This window comes from Mastigoproctus giganteus, chromosome 4, assembly GCF_048544385.1.
Source record: "Mastigoproctus giganteus isolate SK-2022 chromosome 4, ASM4854438v1, whole genome shotgun sequence".
NCBI lineage: Eukaryota > Metazoa > Arthropoda > Arachnida > Uropygi > Thelyphonidae > Mastigoproctus > Mastigoproctus giganteus.
This window is the reverse complement of record NC_143578.1, coordinates 10,029,555-10,052,668: the sequence shown is the minus strand read 5'-3', so window position 1 is coordinate 10,052,668 and position 23,114 is coordinate 10,029,555. Positions and strand designations below refer to the sequence as shown.

At 34.1% G+C, this 23,114-nt stretch overlaps 1 protein-coding gene across 1 annotated transcript in view; it reads left to right on the top strand.

Moving 5' to 3' along the window:
• Rint1 (RAD50 interactor 1) overlaps nucleotides 1-22,742 on the top strand; it is a 95,661-nt gene extending 72,919 nt beyond the window's left edge. Inside the window, exons 11-14 of the mRNA XM_090371342.1 lie at nucleotides 2,535-2,739; nucleotides 5,738-5,918; nucleotides 15,151-15,269; nucleotides 22,556-22,742. Of these exons, the coding sequence (XP_090227468.1) occupies nucleotides 2,535-2,739; nucleotides 5,738-5,918; nucleotides 15,151-15,269; nucleotides 22,556-22,742 (692 nt within the window). The remainder of the gene's footprint in view (nucleotides 1-2,534; nucleotides 2,740-5,737; nucleotides 5,919-15,150; nucleotides 15,270-22,555) is intronic.
• The last annotated feature ends 372 nt before the right edge of the window (nucleotides 22,743-23,114 follow it).

Below are 23,114 nucleotides of genomic sequence, written 5' to 3'. Positions count from 1 at the left end.
CGCCTTTGTGTTTACAAGAAATGGCAGTCGAACGCAGAATCACCCCAACCGAGCACAACACGATAGGAATGAAGAGAAGATTCTGAAAATGTATTTATGTTTTTTATATCAGTGAAGGGGAAACACATTTCACCATAATAACTTAAAACCAACACAATTCCAGCTATCGGTATAATCGCAAATGCAATTAGATCGAGTTTACTACCAGTTTATAACAGATTCCACTAGCAGAAACGCAACTGGAAATTGTTTTTATTGTTTTATGGTAGTAACCCCTAGAAATGTGCTTTAGTAAAATGTGAGGTGTTAATAGTGTATCTCTGCCTTTACGGTGTTGTTTATTCAGTTGCTATACACACAAAGCTTTGTTTATGTGTATCAAGCGTGCCTCCTCGTTTTGTAATTGTGCTTTATTCTCTAAAAATGAGTAAAATACTTAAAAGGTGTGAAAAGGAAGCGTCCTGGTGAAGACACTGCAGATTCGGAGAGAAAAAAGAAAAGCAATATCTATAAACAGAGGCGGGCTGGGTCAAAAATTCTTACCCGGGAAAATTTATAGTGGCCTCATACTATGGTTTATGGCCAAAATCACACCAGCCTCCGGCTCACCGGGGTTTCCCCGGTAAGGCTTATGGCCAGTCCGCCTCTGTCAATAGAGAAAAAATATGAAATTGTGAAACACTTTGAGCGAAATGAAAGACCATGTGATATTGCATGTGCTACAGACCTAAATGAGGCAACGCCGAGAATTACAAAGAATGCAGAGAAAATAAAAACAACTTTCATAGCAGGAACAACTCAAAGTGTAATTAAAATCCATTAGATTAAGACACAAAGAATTGGAAGAGATGGAACGGCTGTCATCTGTTTGGATAGAAAACCAAACAGAAAACAAGTTTGCTTATGATAGAAGCAAAAGCATTAGCAATATTTTATTGCGATTATTTATTGTGTTTGGTAATGTTTTGGTTACAAATGAGTGTTCAATCTTGGGTGGTCGACCTTTCTGTCCTAAAATATTATTAGTCTAAGAAGCACACCTTTTGGCGCCTCTCACATTGTGTACATAAGTCACAAATGGGTTGTCAACCCTTATGCCTCTGGATACCTACCCACTCACTGAGGAGAAGCCAGGTAAGTAGCTTCAAAAGAGTGCTGTTTGAATGATGGTACTCAACTGAAAATAAGTAACAGTAGTTGTCTGTATTGGGGGAGCATTACTTATTTGAAGTATAAGAAGGGCATCTTGTGAAAGATTTTACAATATGAGATGTTACAATAATGATTCCACTGTACAAACTTGTGTACAAGTGTCTGGAGACTAAGCACTTGTGAGGTGATCTGATTGAGGTGTTTAAGGCTTTGAATGAATTGAGCAAGCTCAGTGCTGATGGGATTCTTCCTCTTGCTTAGACTGTGCACCTCAGGGGGCATAAATTCAAACTGAGGAAGGATGATTACAGAATAGATGTGTGGAAGTTTGCTTTTAGTCAGCAGGTGGTTGAGTGATGGAACAAACTTCCATCTGTTGTTGTGCAAGTGGATAGTTTAAATACATTCAAGAAAGAACTAAACAAACTATTGGAGGGAATGAATAGGTGAAATGGGAAAGTTTTTTTTTTTTTTTTTTTAATGGGAAAACATCTTTGAAAACACCTATTAAATTTTTCAGACTGAAGTAAAATAAAAATTTGGTAACGAAAATGTGAGATGGAAATGACGCAAATGACATCACTTCCTAAATGATGCTAACTCAGTCACTAACATTGATCTGGTAGAGTAAGTAGTGGGCGTGAGCATAAAATGTTACATCGTTCATAACTTTGGTTCTAGCTGTTCAATTTTAAAAATTTAAATGGTTTTGATTTTTATCAAAGTGTTTTCACATAAAATAAAACATCTTTCATGCATACAGGGTACACACTTTTTTTTTTTTTTGACTGATGCTGTGTAAACTTGCTTTCTTCCATTGACAACCCAAACTTCAGTTTGTCTAAAAAAAATTGGCTATGTAGTAATGATGCAAATATACTTATTAAATTGTTAATAAAAATTTGCTTGTTTATATCTTTAAAATGAAATTTGATTTAATGGAGACCAGAAAGAATAAAGAATGTTCATCTAGATAATCAAGGTATACTAGCAAAGATGTGGTTTTCATGGAATGCAGGCTGTTTTCTTATATGGCTGGAAATATTTAGCATACCATTTACATTCCTGTTAAATACATTTTTATGATATTTCAAACCACAACAATAAAATTATTTTTGATCAAAATGAGTTCATGTTGAAATGGATATTTAATATTTTTAAATGAAATGCAATTTAATAGAGATATAATAATGTTAGAAAAGCATACATATATATGCATGTGTATGTGTATGTATTAGTGATAATGAAGATGAGGCATTATTTTAGTAAAGTTGATTCTTAATTTTATTTGATTATTGATTTTATTTTATTAGAAATTTGTTTCTATACATTTTATTAATGTTTAGAAACAAATTTTTCTATTCCTCTGATATATTTCACAGGTTCCTTTTCTTCTACCAGCCTTATAAACTGGAATGATTTGAAGTTGACTGCTGATTCCATACAAGAAGATGATTTGCTTAAGAAAAGTGTATTTGATGAAGCTATAGACCTGCTAGAGCTTATTGAGGAAGAACAAGTTCAAATACTAGTAGAAAGAGTCTTACTAGATGTCAAAGCAAAGAGCCGTCCTTATAGGAAAGAAAAGTGAGCTGTTATTTTTCATAAGATTTTTACATATATTTTAAAATGTATACAGCTATACATTTTGTGGATTTCCACAGACAATAAATACTGTTACAAACTGTGTTATTTGTTTAACAATCCAATATAGTTTTCAGAGTAGAGGAAAAAATGGTAATGAAAATTATTTTTTTATATTTATTTAGATATTGAGAAAGTTGAAAATTTTTTTATTGTTTACCTATAATGCAATCTGACTTTTGTTGAATCCCATTTACTTTTACATCAACAAGAGGGAAAAAAATCCTTTCCATTACATGTAATTTTTGTAAAAGTCAAGAAGTTTATGACATGTTAATGACCTTAAGAGTAAGAGATCTGTAGATTTACTAAACAAGTACAGGTCAATGTCGAAAAAAAGTTGCGAGTTAGAGTTAAATTTGAAAGTGTCTGCAGTTCTGCCCAGACATCCAGTCACTCAAAATAAATTTGGAGTGACCAGATGGGTGAAATGGGAAGCGTTTTTTTTTTTTTTTTTTTTTTTTGGCTGATGCTGTATAATCTTGCTTTCTTGCATCATATGCCTCAACTAATGCTAATGTTTAGATACTACTTGGTTGAGCCAGATGCAAAACTTTTCATTATTGTCTGTAGCAAGATATGTTGGCATAGGTGATAATGGGAGTGAGAAGGTGCTATCATACTGCAAATTGGTTGTTTCTTGGTGTATGTGTTAAGTTCCCACCTGGATTTAAGTTTGATGATAAATGTATTTCATATTTAGATTTCAGTGGAAATTCAAATGTACTTGAATTTGTAGTGTGAGAATGAACATATTCCAGGGAACTTCCACATTAAATTCATGCTGTAGGTAGTTTTTGATAGTCTGTCAGATTTTCATTCTGTTAGATATGAATTGGAATATAATGTAGGACCATCTGGACAAGAATGCAGTTATACTGCTGTCACAGCATATATTTGTTAAGGTGCAGTCTTATCTAACCAATCTGATAGGTTACTATGATGCAGTGACCAAGGAATTAGGAGCAAAAAATAATTTTGGTATTATATACTTAGATTTCAGGAAAACTTTTGAAACCATTGTACATAAAAGGCTGCTGTACAAACTGGAGCAAAGTTACTGCTATGGATAAAGGAATGGTTAAGTGGAAGAAGACAGAGAGTGGTTATCAATGGGCACTGCTCTTTGTGGACTAATGTTATTAGTGGAGTCCCCCGGGGTTCAGTGCTGGCCCATTGTTGTTTTCTATATTTATCAGTGATATTGATGAAAGTATATCAGGCTTAATGGCTAAGTTGCAGATGATACAAAGGTTGGCAGGGTGGTTAACAACAACAACAGTAATCAGGATGAGCTACTGCAATAAGATCTAGGAAAATTAGGTCTGTGGGCTGAGAAAAGGCAGTTGAAGTTTAACATTGACAAATCCTAGAGTTACTTATCAACTGTGTAGTTTTTTACTTTCCACTACATTCAGGGTAGTGGAAAATGATTATGCAGTCATATACAATTCTCTGAGCATTGGAGACATTCTGTCAGGACAGCTCATGGAGTTTTGTCAATGATATACAGAAAAAGGATGATTATCCCTTTGTACAAGGCCACGGTTAGGCTGCATCTTGAACACTGCATACAGGTCTGGAGATTTCACTTTAGGAAGGATGTAGATCTGCTGGAACAGGTGCAGAGAAGGGCAACCAGATCGGTGAAGGGAACAAAAGGGTGCTCCTATGTAGAAAGGCTTCTGCAAATTGTAGCATCTCAAGACCAGGCACCTGTGGGGAGATCTGATTGAGGTGTTTAAAGCCTTGATTGGGTTGAATAAGCTGAATGTTAATGGCATTCTTCCACTTGTTGAGACTACACACATGTGGAGGCATAAATTCAAGTTGAGGAAGAATGGTCACAAGATGTGTGGACGTTTGCCTTCAGCCAATGGGTGGTTGATTGTTGGAACAGGCTTCTGTCTGTTGTTGTGGAAGTCAATGGTTTGAATAAATTCAAGTTAGAGCTAGACAAATTCTTGGAGTGTATGGGTGAGTGTAGTGTGTAAGTTTTTTTTTTTTTTTTTTTTGCTGATTCTATATAAGCTTGCCTTCTTGCATCATTTTTCACTACTACTACTCTTGTGCTGGGCAAGATTTCTAGAACTGGAGAGTGGAGTGCAATGTGCTATCATCAGCAAAACTTTGGATAGGATTTCTGGTCAATGGAAGAAGGTCATTAATATACAAAAGGAGAAGAGTGTGAGAAAGAACTGAACCTTGGAGAACACCTGCATTAGTGGAGAAGTTAGAAGCCAGAGAGCCATTTACCATCACCCACAGTGAGTGGTCAGATCAAAAACTGAATACCCAATTACAAAAAACAATTTGCAAACCATGAGATGGAAACTTATTTAGAAGACCTTTATGCCAAACACAAACACCCTGCCTTTGAAATGTCAAGAGAAACTGCGTGAGTTTCACCAGTTTTACATATAATCTGTTCATAGATGGGTAATATAAGTGAATATATCACTAGTGGTTCGATATCACTGATTAGTATTTTTAAAAATTAATCTATGATGCAAGTCATTTGGATAATTAGACATCCAGTTTTTCTGAACTGACCCATGTGGATGGAAAGAAAAAATTTACTGTTTTCATATACTGTAATAATTTGCAAATAAATTAGTCTATAAGAAAGGAAAGGCTTAGTTCCAGAAAAAAGAAAACAAACAAAGAACTTACTAGATTATAGAAGCATTGATACATCAAAATATTAAAAGTTTTCTAATTGCATTGGCAGAGAAAAATTCTTCTGCAGAGAAAATTCTAATAAAAATCTAATAATTTGTCAGTATTTTAAGTTACGAATAATTAATTCTGTAATTAGGTTATACACCTTTTTTATAATGAAATAGGTTTTTTTTTTTTTGTTTTTTTTTTTTTTTTTTTTTTTTTTCATAATAATATTTTTATTTTTTTTTTTTTCATAATAATATTTTTATTTTTTTAGGTGGTTTTGTTTGCCTCTTGTTGAAGATGTCCACTGCCTTGAAGTATCAGGCTTAGCATATCCCATGTTAGATGTGGTTAACTCTCACTTGCACAAGCTGGAAGATACTCTTGCAAAACCTCTTTTTACTTCAACTTGGCAAAATATTGCCCAGGAACTTAATCAATATATATATGAAGAAGTGAGTGAATTACTTTTGCTTTAAATTTCTAGCAATAAAAACTTTTTTCCTAAGAATAATTTTATTCAAAACAAATTTTACAGATGGTACATACTCTCATCCAAATGCACAAAAAAAAAATGACCCAGAATAAGTGCACATACTGACTTTAACAGTTATATGTACAGTTCTGCTCCATGAATTGTTTTGGTGTGTTTCAGAAATGTCAATTCCTAATTTTTTTTGAAATATTTGGATTGCTTATCAGTGTACTTTTTTTTTGATGAAGTTAAAAGATTAGTACTGGTACCAGTATTTTCATTAAGATTAATTGGTTTCAGTTTAAATGGGTTCAAATTTAGAACATGTCAGTATCATGATATTAATCAGGAGAAATTTTTAATAATATACTTTTATTGTTGTACTTTTATACATTTATTATAGTATTATAATATACTATAATTGTTAAATAATAATATATTTAACAATAATTGTTAAATAAAATTATAGGTTTTTTTGAACTGGTTATTTTGAATAGGTTATTTACTGAACTAAAACTATTGTGTTTTAGTTCAGTAAATGCCTTGCACATGGTTGCAAAGTTTTATTTTTGCTGCCATTTGCTTCCCACCTCCGTAGCCAGGTGGGAAGGAGCAATAGTGCGTAGCACACGCTTCTTGATTAGACCAGGGTTCGAGCCCATCACCACCAAATATGGAGGATGCGGAAAGGTCGGGGAATGACCACCACATATTCCCGGAGCAATATGGCCTTAGTTGCTAATGCTCCTAAAAACCAAACAACAAACACAAACAAACAATATGTTAAAACAGGGCTGTCCAACCTTAGGTAATCTGAGGGCCACATTAAAAAAAAGATTAATCTGAGGACTGCATCTAGAATAATAAATACAGTATAGATATTAAAATATTTGGAGAGTTCTACCATTAGGTTTAGCAAGCATCATGGCTTTTCCTTTGTTTTGTAATAAAGGAAAGTCATGTTGCTTATAAAAGTTTTTATTTAAACAGTAGACAAGATACAATTGTTTATAATTATTATTTCATTTTAATGAGAGCTCTGCGGTTGTTCGTTTTCATTTACTAACATAGCTATATCAATATTGATGCTTGTAGTCAATGAACATCTGTATTTGGATTTTATGAATTTCATTTGAAAAAGTGCTTTCGCAAAGATATGTGCTCCCAAGCATTGAGCACATCTTGAGTCCAAAGTCCCTCAATTTTGGATAGCGCTCTCTTGGTAATAATTTTTAAAAATCTTCTCCTTTTTCAATTCTGCCAGTGTAAAAAGGGTCAGATTGCAAATTGCACAATTCCGATTGGAGGTCAGATCTTACGTTTTCAATGTTGACAGTCAATGGTTGAATGAAAAGTGAAATATCTTCTTCAATTTCCTTAATATTGCCAAATTGATTCTCAAAGTCCTCCATGCTTGTTTCAGTGCACTTTATATGAGCTGAAAATGATGTTCTCTCAAAATTCTTCATTTCTTCAAATTGTTTTTTGCAATTAGGAAAAACAGTATTGGCCAATGTTGATTTCAAAAGCTTCAATTTACTTTTAAAACCATTCAAATGACCATATAAGTTGGCAATATTCTGTTGTTTGCCATTCAGCTTTAAGTTCAATTCATTCAAATGGTTGGTCATATCTGTTAAAAATGCAAGATCAGATAAAAAGGTGGGATCTTGCATTTGATTTTCAAGTTCTGTTGTGTCAAACTTCACTTCGTTTTTAAGAAATATGGGTATTTCTTTCCGAATGGCAAAAAAGCGCTCCAGGCATTTTCCGATGCTTAACCAACGAATATCAGAATGGAGGAGCAAATTGCCATGTGCAGCATCCATTTCGCTCAAAAAATCACGAAACTTACAATGGGTCAATCTATAACTGCCTACAAAATCCAATTCCAGTCCCCATCATAGCTTTGGCCCCATGAGTGACAATGCAGAAATATTTATCAAATCCTCCATAGTTTATAACAGAGTTTTTAACTGCTTCAAAAACCTTTAGTAGTCCCATGCAAAGATATAAGACTGAGCAGTTCTTCGTTAATAGTAAAGTCCTGAATAGTTCAAACAAAAATTAAAAGTTGACTTATATCTGCTTGATCAGTGCTTTCATCCAGACAATGAAAAGTACCCACATTTTGCCGTTGAATCACACAGCTTTTTTGAAACGTATTGATCCATGTGTTGTACATGTCTTGTGACGGTCTGATGAGATAATGCCACTGTTTCGAACTTCTCGGCTAATTTTGACTCATTAAATTGTTTTGCCATTTCAATTGCACATTTCTTCACAATCACACCCTCACTAAAAGGCTTTTTTTGCTTTCGCTAACTCCAATGCTACTTTGTACAATGCGGCAAGGCTAGAAATTTGTGCAGTGCTAAGTTTAGCAAAAAAACTCGTTTGATGCATCAGTTTCTTCATATATTTCGCAATAATGGTGCTTCTTGATTTCCCAATATACATCTCAAATCTTTTACTGTGTAATGTCATTTCACATTATTATACTCTTTAGGCACTGACATTGAATTTTATTCTTGTTGTTTGTAATCAAATAGTCCGATTCCCATCGGCTTTGATACACTCGCTTCTTCAATTTTTCTTTTCTTGTGAGACATGGTTGTTCGACGATAAGTAGTAATTTATTAAGCAGAAGTGAAGTGCGTATATTGAAGATAACACAGAAATCAGTCGCAATGGGTATTTAGTAATTTAGTGAGCCCTGGTGACACAACCGTGGTAAATTGACGAACGAACGGCACTAACAACGGGTGACCTGCCCCGGAGCATGTGCGGTGAAACGAGATATCTAGTATGGGCACAACGAAATGCACTTGAAGTCGCACGTAGAAGTTAGGTTTGCACTCACAAGTAGTATTTTGCAACAAGAGTTTTATTTTCTCGCGCGTGAAAATCAAAAGACCTAACCCACAGGAAGGCCGCACAAAATCATTCCACGGGCCATGGTTTGGACAGCCCTGTGTTAAAATAAGCATTGTCCTGCTTATTATGTATAATTGTCCGTACCTGTGAGAGAAAAAGAGAACAAATGAGCATATCCATGTCTTGGTGTTGTTTTCCATTTAATACTTGCATTCCATGCAAAAAAGGGTGACATTTCTCTCTTTTTTGCATTATTTTCAGCAAACTGTTGTTTATAATTGCACTTCATGAGTGTAATTAGAAACATGCTCCATGTCTGAGTGCAGTCCAAAATTTTACTTTGATGCGTGTGAATTGAACTTGTGCACATGCATTCAAAAGTTAATCTTTTCCTAAAGCACTATTTATGGAAAAGATTAACCCTTGAAAGGAAAGAAAAGAGAAGCTACTTGAAAGGAAAATATTACATATGCAGTTTAATACTAAAATAAATAAAGCATAACAAAAAAAAAAAAAAAAAAAAAAATCTGTTCATTAGGTTGAACAGTTAGCATTGGTAGAGGCATATGATACAAGAAAGCAAGCTTATACAGTATCAGTGAAAAAAAACCTTCCCATTTCACCCATCCATTCACTCCAAATGTTTTAGTTTTACCTTGAATTTATTTAAGCTGTCAATGTTCACAACGACAGATGGAAGTTTGTTCCAGCAATCCGCTGACTAAAGGCAAATTTCCACACATCTATTCTACAACTGTATTTCCTCAATTTGAATTTATATCCCCTCAGGCAATTAATCTGGGAAAGAGGAAAAATCTGATCACCATTTAGATTTCTCAAACTATTCAAGGCCGTATACACTTCAATCAGATCACCTCAAAGGTGCCTAGTCTCCAGACACTGCTATTTGCAGAACATAAGCCTGTCTTTGTAAGAGCAAGCCTTTGTTCCATTTACCAATCTCTTTGCCTTTCTGTGTACTCGTTCCAGCAGCTCTACATCCTTTCTAAAATGAGGCCTCCTTATCCCTGCTAGAAAAATTCCTGTATATCATCGACAAGACACCATGAGCTACTCTTGCAGACCATCTGCACTGCTCAGAAAACTTCATATCTGCCTGCACAATAACCCTCAAGGCCTTTTTACTCCCTACCACTGTCAGTGTAGTACCACACAGTTCATACGTTACTCTGTGGTTACTGCTTTCCATATGCAGCACTTTACATTTGTCAATGTTAAACTTCAGTTGCCACCTCTCAGCCCATCTGCTCAACTTTTCTAGATCCTGTTGCAGCAGCGTACTGTCATTAGTGTCATTAACAACCCTACCGACCTTTGTCTGCAAATTTGGACATTAAGCCTGATATACCATCATCAATATCATTAATGAATACAGAGAACAACAATGGACCCAACACTGAACCCTGGGGGACTCCACTAATAATATTAATCCACAAAGAGCAGTGTCCATTGATTACCACTCTGTGTTATCCCACTCAGTCATCCCTTTATCCGTAGCAGAAATTTGCCCTTAATGCCATACTGCTCCAATTTGTACAGCAGTCTTCCATGTGCAATGGTATCAAAAGATTTCCTAAAATACAAGTATATAAAAATTATTTTTTGCATCTAGTTGCTTTGTGATCACATCGTAGTATCCAATCAGATTGGTCAGACAAGACTTCCCCTTAACAAACCCATGCTTGTGTGTCTGAACAGAAGTTAAACTAACAGGTCTGTAATTACTCATGTCACCCTTTGATCCCCCACCCCTTTGTGAATTGGGGGCACATCTCCAGTCTGTGGGGACCTTCCCTGAGCTCAACGATGCTCTGCTAATTATGGCTAAGGGTTTGCTTACTTTCTTTGCTGCTTTATTTAATATAACTGGATAGATCACAGTCACCCCAGTTGCTCTTTTTATGTTTAACTTCAGCAATTTCTCCTCCACTTTGCTCTCAGTTATTACAAAAATCATTTAGCTCCCTGCCAGAGCTCTAGGATATAACGGTTCAAATGTGGAGTTATGCAGTAAAGTTTTATCTATCTTTTTTCTTTTAACTTTGCTCAGAAAAGTAGTATTGAAAATGACAGGGAAGCTTCAGCAGCCTCGTGGTTAAGCACTCTCTTAAATAGTGACTTAATTTTTGTGCCCAAAAAATTGATTTAATTCTACACAACCAAAGTAAAATTTCACAACTCTAATCAAGCATACATCATTCCAGACGTATGCTAGGCTCTCTCTCTCTCTCTCTCTCTCTCACACACACAGCTGATCTAAAATAATGTTAAATTGGTCAGTGTGTCACTTATCTGCTCTACAACCAGCTAATTGTAGCTGAAATTAGCAGGAGTAGTTAGCTATATAAAGTTTACTGAATAAGTGGCAGTGCTAGAAGAGAGAAGTATTAAACAGCAAATAACATCTCAAATTATGGATATTTTATCTTTATATTTGTTATGTACAGTTATACATAACAAATGACACAGTGCTTGTTTTAATGCTGAATGCTCATGTACATCAAGCTGCATGACTATTGTCGTAGCAAAAGCCAAACTCGGTGATCATTTAAAAAGGTTTAACATACCTCATTGTGAATTCCTTAAGTAGAATAGTAATTTTTTTTAAATCCTCCAATGCAAAAATATTATTTTCTTTAAAGTGCATAATAAAATGCACAGCATCTGTGTTGGGAAATCATGCATTTTGTATCATTAGCATTCAGTGGTCATATATTTTTTTCCCTCAGTAATGCAAACAAAATGGATGATATGTGCACACCTGTAATGTGCAATATGTATAATGGATGGTATGGCATGTGCACCATACATAATTAGGTGAATTCTCTGTGATTCCACACTCAGTTCTTGGAGAAGTGAATAGATATATAAAATTTAAAAGTGCCATATACTGTGGTCTATATTTACAAATTTTCATTATAGCTCCATTCAATTTTATTATAATGATGTTTGTCTTTATTTGGTTTCATCAGGTTTTCTGAATTTGACAAGCTATTCACAAGACATGGGGGCCCCAATTCAGACTTTGAATTTCATTATAGACATATTTTGAATAAACCAGACTTAAATTCATGTAAACTTGTATTGTCGGTTGGGTGACAGTAGCCGTTTTGAAATGCATTGGATTTCGAATAATGCAATATCTAATTAATGATAGTATACTGCAGCGTGTGTGTGCACGCTAATCATGCTGATCAAAGGCTCTCCCCAACAACCCAAAAAAACTTCATGCTGTGCTGAGTGGCACTCTGGTTACTGCACAGTATTGCTGCACAATTCCTTCTGTACCATTTATGAGGAAAACAGCCTGAATGTATGCAGATATTTTCTTAAAGCACCTGTCTACATGCGCCTCCGTAGCCAGGTGGGAAGGAGCAGCAGTGCGTAGCACACGCTTCTTGATTAGACCGGGGTTCGAGCCCGTCACCACCAAATACGGAGGATGTGGAAAGGTTAGGGAATGACCACTGCATATCCCGGAACAATATGGCCTTAGTTGCTAATGCTCCTAAAAACCAAATAACAAACAAACAAACAAACAAACCTGTCTGCATGGAAAATAATGTAGAAAGAAATATTTAATGAAATTATAAAGATAACTGCTTGGACAAGCTTATAGTACAGCTTCTACATGAATAAATAAATAAGGTCCCATTTATACTCTATTTCCATAGATGGTAGCGTATGCAACTTTATTGTAACTGTTTTATTGCAGCAGATGAACCAGTGCAATAGTTAGTAGTGGGATGTGCATTTTTTTGTGGCAGCATATGTGTTCAACCTCACAACATCCATACGAGGGTGTACATAAATTTTGGATGTAGTCCAGCTATAGATTCATAAAATTAGGTTAAAATTTTGAAACAAAAACAATAAAGATATTTCAATTTGTTTTTCTACTCCCTCATTGAGGCAATGGAAAGCAACATTTTTTTCCAACACTGCCTCAACAGGAACAACTGTTCAACTTAAAATGCCAAAAAATTTTGAACATTATTGTTATATTCCTTTATTGCTGAAATTAAAATAATACATCAAAGAACATTTATTAAGTAGCAAATTATCCTTGAACACCAGAGCAGAGGCATTTACACAGACTTTAAAGACATTACAAAGAATAATAATTATGATCCATACATTCATTGAGCTCATTCTTTGTATCTTTTTATATTTATGAGAATAGGATTATTAATCAGCATGATGAGTAACTATTATTAGATAGTCAATCCGATGTAAGCAGAAAACTGATCTTATTTACCAGTTCCACGTAATTTGCTTCTAAGAGAAAGGTTGTTGCGTAGCAGATATCCAGCATTTAAATAAAATCATCAAATCCAGATAATAATTCATTAAACATATTAATTATATAAATTTTCCATTCATAGGAATACGCAAATATGCTGTAATTTAGTTGTAAGTTTAGCTCTAGTTTAGTATTGGAAACGGCCTCCCTAGCCGAGTGGTCAGGAGTGGGAGTGCAGTAGTACACGCTCTTTGAGTAGACCAGGGTTCAAGCCCCTGACTGCTAAATACGGTTAATCTGCCAACCTGCATTGGACCAGCGTGGTAGATTATAGTCCATTTCCCTTAGCATGAATTGTTGAGGAGGCTTCCATCCTGCAGTGGGTGATAATGGCTATAGTTAACCTAACTTTTAGGGCGCCTCCGTAGCCAGGTGGGAAGGAGCAGCAGTGCGTAGCACACGCTTCTTGATTAGACCGGGATTCGAGCCCGTCACCACCAAATATGGAGGATGCGGAAAGGTCAAGGGAATGACCACCGCATATTCCCGGAGCAATATGGCCTTAGTTGCTAATGCTCCTAAAAACCAAATAACAAACAACCTAACTTTTAGTATTGGAAGTTTAGCTTTAAAATGAATCCACTTCAGGATCCAGTATTCTATTCCTAAAGTTGTCTAATATTGGCTTTATTTATTAGAAGTAGCCAAGATCTGAGGGGCATAATTTAATATCAGTGGTATTAATATATTAATGTCAGTAGTGGCAAATGATACAAAGAAGCAGGCTTATACATAGATAAAAAAAAAAAAAAAAAAAACACAACTACTCATCTCAACTGTCTAATGCTTCCTTAAATTTATTCAAACTGTTAATTTTTCTACACCTGTTGGAAGTTTATTCCAACAGTTAATTATTCTCTACCTGAAAGAAAATTTTCACATGTATGTCCTGCAGCCATCCTCTTTCAGTTTAACTTTATTTTCCCTTGCATATGTCTGAGAAAGAGTAAGTAAGGATGCCATCTGCATTTAGTTTATTCAATCCATTTACAATTTATACTTAATATTGATAGTATGTACAGATTAATATTGGCTTAATGAATGTAATATTGATAGATTGAAACATCTGGCAATTATTGTTTTTATTTCCAAATTTTAGCCTAAATTTTATGAACTGTAACTTTTGTCAAGCTGCATGAAATTTAGAATTTACACGTATGAAAACTGTATTTTAAGCTCATTGAAGCAATTATCCTTATATTATCATTAAATAAATGAAAGAACCTTCCATGTAAACATTTTAGGGAATCTTAGACTAATCACTTCTCCCCATAGATAGTCTCTTGCAGATATCAGTAAAACTGCTCTGGCAGTGAAATTTCCTAGTTGCTATTAGTATTGAAAATAATTATACAGATGAATGGTAATGTGAGTGAGTGAGTGTGAGTGATACACACACACACACACACACACACATGCATTTTAGTCTTCTAAAGGTTCAGCTAGTGGTATTTGCATCAAATCCATCATTAATGCTTTGTTGTTAATTATGAGATTGACAATTGAATTAAGCCATAAATCCTGCTGCACTTACTATCATTCTATACAGAGTATTCTATTCCTTCTTCATTCAGCATATGCCACTGTCTCTGAACAGCCATTAGTGACTCCCATACTTCATATCCAAAAGCAATCTTTGTTCTATAACTGATATTCATTTGCCTAATTAGTGTTTACCTAAAACAGTGCAGGACATTAAATGGTATCAAATTCTCTAATCACAAATGTAAATAGCTCTGTGACTTTCTGCTTCTATAGAGAATTTTAAATAGTAACATTCAAGCACTCTCCGAACTTGTAGTAATTGATTTTTTTGTATATGATAGTGCAGTTTTTGTACATGATAGTGCAGTACGTGCCACGGCAGCGATTTTTGTTGTTAGATAGTGTGCTTATGAGTATTCATTTGCCCAAGTTTTTGTTATTTTTATCTGTATAAGAATATTTAACTTGCTTTTTATTATGGGAGAAAAAATCAGATAATGAAAAAAAAAAAACATTAATTTTTCAGGTAATTCTGCAGAATACATTTAATGATGGCGGAGCAGCACAGATTTACTGTGATATGACAAGAAACCTTTTTCCAATTTTTGGAAGCTTTGCTCAGAGACCAGAGAATTATTTCAAAAAGTAAGAAACTTATATATTAGGGATATTGTATAAATTGTAGCATGAAAAAAAAAAAATGAATAAAATCAATCTAGAATGAAAACTTATTCCTCCATAATTACATTTCTTATCACTTCCTGATATTAGACATAGGAACTGTGACTAGTGATATATCAATTCAGAGATTAATTATACAGTCGATTCCGGTTATTTGGGACACATCGGGACTAGTGCATTTTGGCCCGATTAAGCGGCTGCCCCAATTATCCGAAGTTTCACGTAAATAGTTAAAAATACAATTTACCCCCCCCCCTTTACAATTAGTTCACTGTACAATCAAATCACGTTACGACGAACTCAAAATAGTAAAGTACCGTTCACTATACGATGTGCAGTAAGCGCCGGTCATTATGATCACGTTTGTGAATTGAATTTTAATTCTATTAAACAGCGATTCTAATTAGCGAAAATAGGAGGAATATTATCCACAGGCTATAAAAGTAAAGATATATTAAGCACAAATTTACCCTTTATTACCTTACCAATTAAAAAATTAAATGATACGTGAAAATTGGAAGAATATACGTGATAACCGGAATAATTAATACGTACTGTAATATGTACATACTAGCTAAACTAGTTGACATTTCTGTTCACTGAACATTTGTTTGTGGGGGCTGAAATTTAAAACAGTAAAAAGATAAGCAATCAATAACAAAGAAGAGGGCACACACAAATTGCAAGTAACACAACACGCGCAAGTGAGAACGGAGTAACAAATTAGGAAGCTTTAAAAATAGGAACGAAGAGAAGATTCTGAAAATTATTTTTTGTTATATGATTGAAGATTCCATGGAAGTGTAAACACATTTTACCATAATAACCCACAGAATTCAGCTGCCGGTATTATCGCAAATTCAATAAGATCGAGTTTACTGTCCGTTTATGATAGATTGCACTAACAGAAAAGCCCAATAAACAGGTGACTGCTAATTGTTTTTATTGTTTTATGGTTGTGACCTCCAAAAATCCGACCGAACTACGTGGTACGGTCGGAGACAATCGTAGGGTAATCTCCAGTGCTGAGGTCTCCTGCCCCGATTAAACGGCATTTTGTCCCAATTAAGCGAAGTAAACCCTGGCTATTTTCTCGATTGGTTTTTGTTTTTTAAGATTTGCCCCAAATAAACGGCTGCCCCGATTAACCGGTGGCCCAAATAACCGGAATCCACTGTATATATATTAGTATTCAGAGATTAATTATATATATTAGTATTCAGAGATTAATTATATATATTAGTATTCAGAGATTAATTAAATATATTAGTATCAGTATCCAAAAAATGACACCAGCTCACCAGCCAAAAAATAAATCAATATAAACTTTAAATTAACTTTAACCAAAAAAAGAAAGTAACTATTGTCACTCTTCCTCTTTTCATTTACCTTTTTTTTTTTTTTTTTTTTTTTAACAAGTATTTGTCCAATCCCTCCTTGAATTTAGATAAACTTTCAACCTCCACAAGAGCAGTGGGAGTTTATTCTAACAATCAATCGCTCTTTGACCAAGATAAATTTTTGGATATCTAGTCTACATTTATCCCCTCTTAATTTAAATTAATATCCTTCTTGTGTGTCATATGATAGCATAAAATAGCGATTTTCAACTGGTGTGCTGCGAAGGGTCTGCTGATGTGCTGTGGAGTTTGGGGAAAGGTCAAAAAGAAGCAATAAAAAAATTGTCAAGGTAAATTTTAGAAGTACTGTATATTTTTCATAAAAGACTGATAAGAATGAAAACAATAACAGTTTAATTTATAAAAAAAAAAAAAAAAAAAAAAGTTATAGGAAAATTCCAAGAACTTCCATCCCTATTGTTCCAGGTCCCAAAATAACTCTGCAATGTATAGAATTTAAAAACTGTCTGAGACCACTGTAGTCACCTTTACGAAAGCAAAATCATCATCATCAGCCATTTTCAATCCACTGCAGGATGAAGGCCTCTCCAGCAACTTTCCAGTTCCTTCTGTTTTGAGCACTGGCCATCCATTTACTATCCAAAAACTCATGAATTTCATCTATCCATCTCCGCCTTTGTCTTCCAGGTTTTCTTCTAGCTCCTCTTGGGTACCATTCTGTTATTTTCTTAGTCCATCTGTCATCATGTCTTCGAGCTATGCTCAAGACCATTTTAGTTCTTTAGTTTTGATAAGAATGTCCTTTACTTGAGTTTGCTGCCTAATCCATGTGTTTCTCTTCTTATCTAACAGTCTGATTCCCAATATAATTCGTTCCATTCTTCGCTGTGTAGTTCTCAGCTTCTCTTCCATTCTTTTGGTGAGTGCCCAAGTTTCACTTCCATAAGTCATGGTGGGGAGTATACATTGATTCATTATTTTACGTTTCAGACAAACTGGGATACGAAAGCAAAAACCCATCCCTTTACCCCTGATGGTAGTTACGTCTTTAAGTAAATCCCACATCAGTACACTGTGATCACTGCCACCTAGTGGTTTCTTTATCTGCAGATTCTTAATGCATGAAGAATCATTGCTGATAATCAGGTCAGGAATATTACTTATTCTAGTTGCCTCTTGAACATGCTGCTATAGAAAACAATCATCCAAAAGAGCCTTGCTAGTGTGCAAGTGACCAATCCACAAGTTCCAGTCAATATCTGGGAAGTTAAAATCCCCCATTATAAGACAATCTGATTTACTGGCCCACTCTATTTCCCTGTGCAGTTGTTCATTAGAGTCATTAGGCCTATAACACACTCCTACTCTCAATTTTGCTTTCCCAGTGTTTTATGTTGCACCAAACTGACTCAACGCTGCAATGTCCACCTATGGCAACTGGATGCACTGCCTTAGATTTTGTTTCTTAACTAACAGCACAACCCCCCCTCTACCTTCCCATCCTGTCTATCCTTTATGTGCACATTGTACTCCCCAAATTCCAATTCTGCATTTGTTTTATCTGTGTGACACAATGTCTCTGATATCCCAACAATACCTGCCTTTGATGTTTTGACCAGCACCTCAGATTTATTTATTAAACTCCTAGCATTGTTGTACATGCAAATATACATGCACCTGTTCTTACTCTTAGTTACCCTAACACAGCCCATGTATTTACTTATTTATTAATTAAGATTTAATTAATAATTGACTATGCTAATCTAACAGATTCCTAATACAGTGCTACATATTACACTATCTAGTTTTACATTATACCTTAAACTATCAAGTCGAGATATACATTACTGTTCTGTTTCAGTCTAATATACTACAACAATGATTTTGATTTCCTTTATTTTTATTGCCTTTGCTATTCTCCTTGATATATGTGATAAACTTGGGCATTAGTGCACCAGTTTATCACATACATTAAGAGAATAGCTTTTTTAGGGAAAAAGTTAGCTATTTGGTTCCAAACTGGATAACCTTAGTGGGTGATTCAATTAAGGAAAATGGGAACGTATTGTATAATTAAGTCTCCATAATTTATGTATGATAAAGACAAATGGAATCAAAGCAGAGTATGTCCCCCAAGTGCAAAAGTTGATGTTTTCATTGTCTGTTTTTTGCACATTGTATCAATTCTTAGGGTAACTAAAGAGACTGTGATTATCCACATGAGAACTAATCGCAAGAAATAACTGAAAACTTTGTTTCTAGCATGACCTTATATTTTGAAACAAAGGAAAAGAAACGATGGATTTTGGGACAAATAGAAGGGCTGATTTCAGTGGTAATATATTATTAACAAATAATCCACTGAGGTCTAGTTGTAAATGTCATGAACATTGAACATTACAATTATCGAGTATTAAAAAGCCGCATGTGGCAGTGGATACATTACTTGGGAAAATGATGTAGAAACATGTACCTTAAAAACCGTGGAGATTTATCCTTTTTTCTGAATTCATGTGGTATTGCACAGCATCATTCAAATGATAGAATGCAGAAAGATGAATTTATATGATATGCATGTTACCTAGCATCTGTAAACACTTAATTGAAACAATGATTTAAAGACTAAACAAAGTATTATGAACTCACCCAACCAATAATCTGTTTATTGTTAAAAAGAATAATTTTCAAAAACTAGAAGCATGCTAAATCAAATTCCTTGTAGGCTCATATGATTTATTTCTGTGGAAATGCAGCAATAACAATTTTCATTTTAATTTCTGGAAAATATATTGGGTTTTTTTGAATTCTGCTTTGACCTTACCAATATTTCATCTTTTTTTAAAATTTGAATGATTTTAAATACTTATTTTGTGTAACTTTTCATTTTTTAATAAAAAATTAAATAGTTACATAATTCTATTTGTTTTATGGTTACTTATTATTTTCAAAAAATCAAAAAATATTATGTTGAAAATTAAAAAAAAAATGCAGACTAAAATATAAACATAAATCTATTAGTCCTGTCCATTTTCCAGTTGAAAGAATGTTAAGTGCACAAATTTTCCTATTCACAGGAAACAGTTGCTAAAAAATGGTGGCAAATTATTTTCTCTGCAAAAACTGCAAAAAAGAGAGGAAAGTTTCATTATATTTAGGAAACTATAAAAGATTTCTGATTTTTAATTATTATTGATTAAAGGATAATAGTTATTTTTGAGAGGCATCTATCAGGTCCCATACCAATACCACAGCATTAAATCTAAGAAATAGAAAGAAACACTCCAAAGTTAATGTGAGATATGGACTTTTTCATATACAGTAATACCCTGACTTACGTGAACTCGGAGTTACACGGTTCTTGATTTTTTCATTTGGCAACACTGCTGCCCACTATCTTCAAGGTCGTTTTTTCATATGCTATCGATATACGGTGCGACGGCGGAGAGTGAGAGCAAAAGATGAACAAAATTCAACTTTGCTGCTGCATGAGCTGCACACATATACAAGATTTGTATTCCAACTGTCATATTTATATGTGTGTGTGTTCGAATTTGTGCTCATCTTTTGTCGGAAATTACATTGTTTTCACGAAGAAAAAAACTTTCCAGGCTTTAAGGTTTCAAAAGACCGTTTTAACTTGCAGCTGGTGACTGCAAGTTAAAACCTCTCTTAATTTATCGCTCTCCGAAAACCCAAGAGTTTTAAAAAATATATCTAAAATTAGCTTACCAGTGATTTGGAAGTCAAATCATAAAGCTTGTGTGACAGCTTCCGTTTTTGAGGACTGGTTTGGTCACCACTTCATACCCAAAGTCGAACGTTATTGCAAGTCTAAACAGATTCCATTTAAAGTGATGCTTCTTATTGACAATGCACCCGTCACCCTCCTGCCACCCTAATTAATTTTGACCCATGTGTGAAAGTTGTGTTTTTGCCTCCAAACACAACCAGCTTGCTTCAACCGATGGACTAGGGAGTCATCAAAACATTCAAGGCCTACTACACGAGGCGTTCGTTTGCACGTCTGAATGAAGCTATGAGACAAAATAGTGAGGTATCTGTTAAAGACTTTTGGAAACAATTCAATGTTTTATATGCCGTAAGAATCACTGAAGCACCTTGGGATGAAATTAACAAAAAAAACATTGAATGGTGTCTGGAAGAAACTTTGTCCATTTTTTTTCAAAAACGAGATGAAAACAATGCCAGAAACTGATCGTGTCGCTCATGTGATAGAAGAAGTTGTTAATCTTGTTAGGCAATTAGATTTGGAAGTCAGTGGTGATGATGTCAATGAGCTCTTGGATTCACATAGTCAGAAGCTGACAATGAATGAGCTCATAGAGATGTGTGAGCAAAACGTCACTGAAGTATCCGACATTCAGACCCAGTTCCACCAGAAAAGCACATGACAATTGCAAGCTTGACAGAAGGTCTGAGCTCAATTGAAATGGCTTAAAAATTTTAGAAAAGAATAGACTCCAACAAAGAACACGTTATAGCTACAAAGCAAGGAATAAAAGAATTATTAGCTTGCTATGAATAAATTCTGCGTGAAAAAAAGAAGGCGCTGTGTCGTCAGACAAATTTGTTAGATTTTATGAAGCCATCGACATCGGAATAACTTTTTTACGTAACTCATTTATTTTTTTAATACATATTTTGTATTAATATGTATAAAGAATTGTAATTTTATTAAATATTTTTCTTCTAAACTAGTGTTTTTGTTAGTCCTTGGTCCCAATTAAACAAAATTTATATGTATTTATATGCAAAGTTGTACCCCGACTTATGCAAATTCGACTTAAGCGATTTTTGTTGGACCCACCTATCGCGTAACTTCGGGATATTACTGTATATGACTGTTCCTTTTGGGAGAAAACTATAACTGGTGGTTTACATAAATATGCTGAAGCGGTTCTAACAGTGCAGCAACTTAATTTTTCAATAATATGGGGTGCCTCCCCTACTAAAGCTTTTGACCATAGCATTTTTTAGATGAACAATTATCTAACCATTGGATCATTGCATTACCCTATTTATTTTGTTTTCTGTGGGTTTGTCACCATAGTTGAAATCATGATTGTTTACAACACTGAATTTGAGTGGCATTGGACATTATCATTCAAATGATAGAAAGAATGTAGAAGCATTTATGTAGTATGCATAACACACACTGAAGTGATCACATAAAATTTTTAACAGATCTTGATGATGATGTGACTTTGTATTATTTAAACGTCTATGTTTTGATAGTGGCAATAAAAACTGCTGTTATTAAAGCATTCATTCCACTATTAATATTCCCTTTTTGAATTTTATGTGAGGCATTTTATTATCATAGCTGTTAACCTGCATTGAATGTACTGCACATCAAAGAAAAGCTAGATGTCATAAATTTAAAAAGATATATAATGAAAATAAATGGAAAAATAAAGAGCTGTATGTGATAATAAATTCTGCCTTTTAAAGTTGGGGAAAATTGCTCACATGCAATTATAGAATAGTAATTTTAGTATCATTCATATGGGAATTGTGCTTTAAAATAGGCTTGAACTAAAAAAAAAAAAAATAATTAATTAATCATTAGGATTAATTTTTACTTACACATCAGCCACATTTAAGTAACTTATGGGATTGAAATCAAAAATTTGCAAATTTCATCTCAAGTTATCTCCTCTCTTGTTTTAACTTTAATTTTCTGTTGAACAAGTTAACAGTAGGAAATTTTCACTTGCATCTCTCATATTGAGCCAGTTTCTTTATATCACCTATTATTGATTTTTGTTATTTTTATCATAAAACTTATGTTCTTTTAAACTAACATTTTTCTGATTTAAATTTTTGATTAAACTTGTTTTACTGATTTAACTTTTTTTATATATATAGAGTAAAAGAATCCTGCATCTTATTAACACTCAAACACGCTACAGCTCGACTGTTAAAAGAAACATTGCAATCAGCAAACAATTCTCAAGATGCTGCAGGAGCTCTAGAGGAAGTTGGTGTTTACAGCTTTTCAACAACAAAAGCACTGCAGATTCTTTCTCTTCGTACTGATCTTTTCGGCAGTTGATGATTTACTAATTTCAAGCAAAAGCTCTTTTACACAACTGAAGATATTTAATTTAATTAAAAATTTAAGGACTATTTTTTAACATTTTCTAATATATTTATTTTTTTCAACTTATTGAATCTAAACTTATGATTAGAAGACTATATTGTATACAAATAAAATTTACTGTTTTTAGATTTCAACAATTAAAATGCAAATTATCTTTGTCAGAATGACTATGCAGAGTCAAAAGCATTAAATTTTATTTGTATACAATGTAGTGCTGGTATCTTAATTCTAAGTTCAATTACCAATTACCAGTGATGATAATTTAGGGTCTTACACAATGTTAAGAACTTATATTGCCTACTGAATCATTTCTTGTGCATGCCA